This window comes from Electrona antarctica (assembly GCF_951216825.1).
Source record: "Electrona antarctica genome assembly, chromosome: 3".
In the NCBI taxonomy this organism is placed as follows: Eukaryota; Metazoa; Chordata; class Actinopteri; order Myctophiformes; family Myctophidae; genus Electrona; species Electrona antarctica.
In genome coordinates this window covers 61,492,117-61,500,220 of record NC_136808.1, presented here as the reverse complement: position 1 = coordinate 61,500,220, position 8,104 = coordinate 61,492,117, and the positions used below count along the sequence as shown (strand labels likewise).

General features: G+C 48.1%; 1 protein-coding gene across 1 annotated transcript in view; it reads left to right on the top strand.

Annotated features, from left to right (window-relative positions):
* Positions 1-369: 369 nt before the first annotated feature.
* The window catches only part of LOC306919903 (leucine zipper protein 2-like), a 168,440-nt gene continuing 160,705 nt past the window's right edge, over positions 370-8,104 (top strand). Inside the window, exon 1 of the mRNA XM_079496457.1 lies at positions 370-481. Coding sequence (XP_079352583.1) covers positions 420-481 — 62 coding nt within the window. The 5' untranslated portion in view covers positions 370-419. The remainder of the gene's footprint in view (positions 482-8,104) is intronic.

Here is an 8,104-nt window from a genome sequence, read left to right as displayed (position 1 = left end):
ATAATTGACACAGGGGTGAAAAAATGGGTTACAAAATCGTGGGATAAAAATTATAAAGAAGTAGAGAGAAAGAGAGAGAGAGAGAGAGAGAGAGAGGGAGAAAAACTCTCGCCAATGGCTGAACCGAACCGGGCTCTGACATCACGCTGCCATCTCCAAATCACTCCCCTCTCTCTCTTGTAAGATTCAGCCCCTCCCGTTCATTCCCATTAGCGAGTCCCTCCGTGTGCCTGGCTCAGTGGCTGCCTGCGTTATTTAAAGCCACAGATCCTCCCTCTCTCCCAGTCCCAGCCACTGTGTTGCATCTGTCTGCCTCACTGCTTGTGTGTCTGTGGCGCGTGCGAGGGTGTGCTAACAACTAGAGAGAGAAGCAAGCAACTGATATAGGAGAGCGAACAGGAGAGTGAGACCACACAGCTATGAAATTCATCCAAGCTCTTTGCTTACTGCTCCTCTGTCCGGCTGTGAGCCTCAACACTAGGTAAGTCATAAATAATAATAAGCAAAAGGTATTTATTTGTGTCAGCTTCAAGTGAAACAAAAGCTTGCCATGCAGATACACTGACTAGACTGTATTCCTCTAAAGATTATATTCAGTCATATCAAATTGTTTGCGTTTTTGTATTCTTGCTGCGGGTTTTCTTTGTTTGAATGTTCCGAGTGGAAGGATGAAAGAAGAGCTTATCTGTTGAACCGGGCTGCTTTCCTCCTCGTTGCCAGTTGTGGGCAGAGGCACTATTTGTGTTCTGTGTGTTGTAATGCTCTGAATGCCATGATTATCAGGGGTCATCACCATGCTGGCTTGTGGTGGACATTTTTGTTAAAAAAGAAATATGCCACTCGTGACATTCACAATAAACACATTATAAGAGCTAGCCCTGAATGATCATAACAGGTCTGTAACTCTGAGAGTGCACAAATGGAACTAGTTAAGGGGGTCCTGACTCATAATATGCTATAGGTGTCATAGTAAAATAAGTTTCATACATATCCGGAAGAAAACCTGAAGACTTTACATGCAATGCAATAATTGGGTATAATATTTGCATTATCACTGCCATGGCTTGTAGGAAGAAGACTTTACTGCTCATAGTTTTGTCAGCGAGCAAGCTGGAATCTGCACTGAAGAGAAAGGACAGGAAAGGAAAGGAAAGGGAGACTTGTGTTGCAGTGTCTTAAAAAGAGTGAGCGAATGAAGAATTGGACTTGAACTAGAGTAAGGGATGGATTAAAGGAATGGTGATGGAGGCCGGTCTGTGTGGGAGGATTGATTAATCGGTTGATAAAAATCATTCCACTTCTCAACCAGCTTCTCACAGGCAGCCATCCATCCTCCACAAGGTGTGTGGGAAGGAACTCAGGGCTTTCTTTCTCTGCATTGTGAGGATGTACAGTAGTACATCCTGCTGTAAGGAGACATCATGTACAGTAGTACCTCCTGCTGTAAGGAGACATCATGTACAGTAGTACATCCTGCTGTAAGGAGACATCATGTACAGTAGTACCTCCTGCTGTAAGGAGACATCATGTACAGTAGTACCTCCTGCTGTAAGGAGATATCATGTACAGTAGTACATCCTGCTGTAAGGAGACATCATGTATAGTAGTACCTCCTGCTGTAAGGAGACATCATGTACAGTAGTACCTCCTGCTGTAAGGAGACATCATGTACAGTAGTACCTCCTGCTGTAAGGAGACATCATGTACAGTAGTACCTCCTGCTGTAAGGAGACATCATGTACAGTAGTACCTCCTGCTGTAAGGAGACATCATGTACAGTAGTACATCCTGCTGTAAGGAGACATCATGTACAGTAGTACCTCCTGCTGTAAGGAGACATCATGTACAGTAGTACCTCCTGCTGTAAGGAGACATCATGTTCAGTAGTACATCCTGCTGTAAGGAGACATCATGTACAGTAGTACCTCCTGCTGTAAGGAGACATCATGTACAGTAGTACATCCTGCTGTAAGGAGACATCATGTTCAGTAGTACCTCCTGCTGTAAGGAGACATCATGTACAGTAGTACCTCCTGCTGTAAGGAGACATCATGTACAGTAGTACCTCCTGCTGTAAGGAGATATCATGTACAGTAGTACATCCTGCTGTAAGGAGACATCATGTATAGTAGTACCTCCTGCTGTAAGGAGACATCATGTACAGTAGTACCTCCTGCTGTAAGGAGACATCATGTACAGTAGTACATCCTGCTGTAAGGAGACATCATGTACAGTAGTACCTCCTGCTGTAAGGAGACATCATGTACAGTAGTACCTCCTGCTGTAAGGAGACATCATGTTCAGTAGTACATCCTGCTGTAAGGAGACATCATGTACAGTAGTACCTCCTGCTGTAAGGAGACATCATGTACAGTAGTACATCCTGCTGTAAGGAGACATCATGTACAGTAGTACCTCCTGCTGTAAGGAGACATCATGTACAGTAGTACATCCTGCTGTAAGGAGACATCATGTACAGTAGTACCTCCTGCTGTAAGGAGACATCATGTACAGTAGTACCTCCTGCTGTGAGACATCATGTACAGTAGTACATCCTGCTGTAAGGAGGCATCATGTACAGTAGTACATCCTGCTGTAAGGAGACATCATGTACAGTAGTACCTCCTGCTGTAAGGAGACATCATGTACAGTAGTACCTCCTGCTGTAAGGAGACATCATGTACAGTAGTACATCCTGCTGTAAGGAGACATCATGTACAGTAGTACCTCCTGCTGTAAGGAGACATCATGTACAGTAGTACATCCTGCTGTAAGGAGACATCATGTACAGTAGTACCTCCTGCTGTAAGGAGACATCATGTACAGTAGTACCTCCTGCTGTAAGGAGACATCATGTACAGTAGTACCTCCTGCTGTAAGGAGACATCATGTACAGTAGTACATCCTGCTGTAAGGAGACATCATGTACAGTAGTACCTCCTGCTGTAAGGAGACATCATGTACAGTAGTACCTCCTGCTGTAAGGAGACATCATGTACAGTAGTACCTCCTGCTGTAAGGAGACATCATGTACAGTAGTACCTCCTGCTGTAAGGAGACATCATGTACAGTAGTACCTCCTGCTGTAAGGAGACATCATGTACAGTATTACCTCCTGCTGTAAGGAGACATCATGTACAGTAGTACATCCTGCTGTAAGGAGACATCATGTACAGTAGTACCTCCTGCTGTAAGGAGACATCATGTACAGTAGTACCTCCTGCTGTAAGGAGACATCATGTACAGTAGTACATCCTGCTGTAAGGAGACATCATGTACAGTAGTACCTCCTGCTGTAAGGAGACATCATGTACAGTAGTACCTCCTGCTGTAAGGAGACATCATGTTCAGTAGTACATCCTGCTGTAAGGAGACATCATGTACAGTAGTACCTCCTGCTGTAAGGAGGCATCATCACATGCATGTACATCATTGATAGCAGTGCATCATTGATAGCAGTTTAATTATTAAATAGTATTAGGTTGATGATAGCAACTTTGTGTGCTATTTAGTTTTAAAGGGTATTAGGTTGATAATAGCAGTTGTGTACTACTTAATTTTAATTGTACCATTTAGCCTTAAAGAGTAGGCCTAAATGCACGTCTCTAAATGTTATGATGAATTGAAAACGATGGACCCTCTTGTAAACAAGTGTAATGCTTTATGGTGTCGTCCACTCACAGTTAACAGTTTTTGTATTGAGTTGTGCTTACTGTAATAAATACTTCAATCAATCAATCAATCAATCAATCATATTACTAAGGTTGATGCTATAAGTTGTGTGTATTATGCTATAAGTTGTGTGTCTTAGTATTAGGTTGATGATATCAGTTGTGTACTATTTCGTAGTTTTGTTTTGTTTGCTATATAGTCGTAGGATGGATCTACAAGCTCACATGTGCTTATAACTGATGATAAAACATCATTATTGTCGGCGCTGTCGGGTGGAAACCTTGCATGTTCAGAACCTTTCAGGATATACAAGAATAACCTGTTTCAATGGATCCAGTGTAGTTGCAAGTTGTGTGTTGTTTTTTTAATTTCATTTTTTTAAATGTGTTTTTGTGGCTTTCGCCTTTATTTTATATAGTTTATGGAGGGACAGACAGTAGGCTGACAGGAACTGGGGAGAGAGATGGGGGAGTGACATGCAGTAAAGGCCGTCGAGATCGGGAGTCGAACCCGCGGCACACTATGGCCAGACTGGGCTACCGGCCAAGGTGCCTGGACCGCTGAGCCACAAGTTGTGTGTTCTTAATACTTTTCATCAGTTCAATAATATTTATAAATCCACTTTCAACCTGGCGTCACACTTTGTGTCATGTCCTTATACGCCAGAATCAAGACATTTAGCAAATAGCCGATCTACGAGCTGACACGCTACAGCATGGTATTAAAGCTTGCCAATTGCCTGCTGTTGCTCGACACTACCATACAGCGAAATAGGGTATAAAAGAACATGAGGTGAAACATTCTCCCCGACAGGAACAGTAATTCAGCGGCGCTTGGATTTGTCATCAAGCATTCTGTGAGCACACGGTTTCTGCCTTTAGGTGTAGGATCACGGCATTACAGGGAGAGAAGTCAAGGTTATTGCCCTCTGTATATGCAGACAATAAAGGTCCTGGTGCCCTCTGTATATGCAGACATTAAAGGTCCTGGCACACCACTGCCCTCTGTATATGCAGACATTAAAGGTCCTGGCACACCGCTGCCCTCTGTATATGCAGACATTAAAAGTCCTGGCACACCGCTGCCCTCTGTATATGCAGACATTAAAGGTCCTGGCACACCGCTGCCCTCTGTATATGCAGACATTAAAGGTCCTGGCACACCACTGCCCTCTGTATATGCAGACATTAAAGGTCCTGGCACACCGCTGCCCTCTGTATATGCAGACATTAAAGGTCCTGGCACACCGCTGCCCTCTGTATATGCAGACATTAAAGGTCCTGGCACACCACTGCCCTCTGTATATGCAGACATTAAAGGTCCTGGCACACCGCTGCCCTCTGTATATGCAGACATTAAAAGTCCTGGCACACTGCTGCCCTCTGTATATGCAGACATTAAAGGTCCAGGCACACCACTGCCCTCTGTATATGCAGACATTAAAGGTCCTGGCACACCACTGCCCTCTGTATATGCAGACATTAAAGGCCTGGCACACCACTGCCCTCTGTATATGCAGACATTAAAGGTCCTGGCACACCGCTGCCCTCTGTATATGCAGACATTAAAGGTCCAGGCACACCACTGCCCTCTGTATATGCAGACATTAAAGGTCCTGGTGCCCTCTGTATATGCAGACATTAAAGGTCCAGGCACACCACTGCCCTCTGTATATGCAGACATTAAAGGTCCTGGTGCCCTCTGTATATGCAGACATTAAAGGTCCTGGCACACCGCTGCCCTCTGTATATGCAGACATTAAAGGTCCTGGCACACCACTGCCCTCTGTATATGCAGACATTAAAGGTCCTGGCACACCGCTGCCCTCTGTATATGCAGACATTAAAGGTCCTGGCAGGCACACCACTGCGTTTTTCGGATTTTTAGCAGCGTTTTTCTGCCTGTTTTCCTAAAAAAACGCATCCAGTCTGCAAGGACCTTAATGTCAATACTTTGGAGGCTAACTGCTGAATGAGTCACAGCCAACTGACCTCACCTACTCAATGTAATACACCTACACAGTATTATGTCAGTGACACAGGCCAAATGTCAACATACAGTACATAAACCAGTGGTTCTCAAAGACTTTCCTGTCAAGGACACCCACATTGATGCGTATTAGAATGAGTCAGATGCACATTTGAAACGGTGCCCCATAAGAGAGCGTGTGCGTGTGCCTGTGTGTGTGCGCGTGAGTGCGTGTGTACATACATACATACATACATACATAAAAAAATTATAAATAATTGTACACAGAATTCTACAACTGTCTATGCTACTATGCTGTATAGGAGGAAATAGTGAAACCTATGCTCTGAATAGACATTCTTTTTTATACATTCTGTCACTAGGATAACTTCTAGTCTGTGAAATATTATTAGTGACATTTTGCTTGCCTCACCCCTGAACCCCCCCCCCCAAGGTCCACTGGGGATCCACAGGGTCCCTTCATGTGTCCGTCCGTATTTTAAGAATTCTTCCGCATAGGCCTACTGTAGGCAGATTTTTAGACTGTACTTTAAACAATGTCGGGACTCAGGTAAGGTTTTGGATAATTGGGGAAAGCAGTGTTTGAGTCAGTGCAGATTGTGCTTCTGGAGAGCGATTACATTAGCTTGTGAAATACAATAACACATAAATATAATCTGTAATTGTAATCGTAGTAACTTGTAACTAATTCATTTGATTATTTTAAACTGTGGTGCGTGCACCGCTTGTGGTGCGCAGGCGCCTTCTAGGGGGTGCGTGACATGACATGGCTAATAATGGTGGTGCTATGGTTTTATTTGAAATATATTTACATATTTTGCCAATATAATATGGCAAGTATATGCAGAATATAGCCTATGCTGCATATATATTCCATATTCAGGTTCATATATGTGCATATATATGTCGATAAATAGGACATTTATATTTCAATGTGTGTGTGTGTGTGTGGGGGGGGGGGGGGGTGTCAGCTAGGTCAGGAGGTAACAGGCCAACAGGGGGTGCATGGGGGGGGGGGGGGTGTCAGCTAGGTCAGGAGGTAACAGGCCAACAGGGGGTGCATGGGGGGGGGGGGGGGGGTGTCAGCTAGGTCAGGAGGTAACAGGCCAACAGGGGGTGCATGGGGGGGGGGGGGGTGTCAGCTAGGTCAGGAGGTAACAGGCCAACAGGGGGTGCATGGGGGGGGGTGTCAGCTAGGTCAGGAGGTAACAGGCCAACAGGGGGTGCATGGGGGGGGGGGGGGGTGTCAGCTAGGTCAGGAGGCAACAGGCCAACAGGGGGTGCATGGGGGGGGGGGGGGGTGTCAGCTAGGTCAGGAGGTAACAGGCCAACAGGGGGTGCATGGGGGGGGGGGGTGTCAGCTAGGTCAGGAGGTAACAGGCCAACAGGGGGTGCATGGGGGGGGGGGGGTGTCAGCTAGGTCAGGAGGTAACAGGCCAACAGGGGGTGCATGGGGGGGGGGGGGGGTGTCAGCTAGGTCAGGAGGTAACAGGCCAACAGGGGGTGCATGGGGGGGGGGGGGGGGTGTCAGCTAGGTCAGGAGGTAACAGGCCAACAGGGGGTGCATGGGGGGGGGGGGGGGGGTCAGCTAGGTCAGGAGGTAACAGGCCAACAGGGGGTGCATGGGGGGGGGTGTCAGCTAGGTCAGGAGGTAACAGGCCAACAGGGGGTGCATGTGGGGGGGGTCAGCTAGGTCAGGAGGTAACAGGCCAACAGGGGGTGCATGGGGGGGGGGGGGGGTCAGCTAGGTCAGGAGGTAACAGGCCAACAGGGGGTGCATGGGGGGGGGGGGGGTGTCAGCTAGGTCAGGAGGTAACAGGCCAACAGGGGGTGCATGGGGGGGGGGGGTGTCAGCTAGGTCAGGAGGTAACAGGCCAACAGGGGGTGCATGGGGGGGGGGGGGGTGTCAGCTAGGTCAGGAGGTAACAGGCCAACAGGGGGTGCATGGGGGGGGGGGGTGTCAGCTAGGTCAGGAGGTAACAGGCCAACAGGGGGTGCATGGGGGGGGGGGGGTGTCAGCTAGGTCAGGAGGTAACAGGCCAACAGGGGGTGCATGGGGGGGGGGGGGGGGGTGTCAGCTAGGTCAGGAGGTAACAGGCCAACAGGGGGTGCATGGGGGGGGGGGGTGTCAGCTAGGTCAGGAGGTAACAGGCCAACAGGGGGTGCATGGGGGGGGGGGGGGGGGTGTCAGCTAGGTCAGGAGGTAACAGGCCAACAGGGGGTGCATGGGGGGGGGGGGGTGTCAGCTAGGTCAGGAGGTAACAGGCCAACAGGGGGTGCATGGGGGGGGGGGGGGTGTCAGCTAGGTCAGGAGGTAACAGGCCAACAGGGGGTGCATGGGGGGGGGGGGGTGTCAGCTAGGTCAGGAGGTAACAGGCCAACAGGGGGTGCATGGGGGGGGGGGGGGGTGTCAGCTAGGTCAGGAGGTAACAGGCCAACAGGG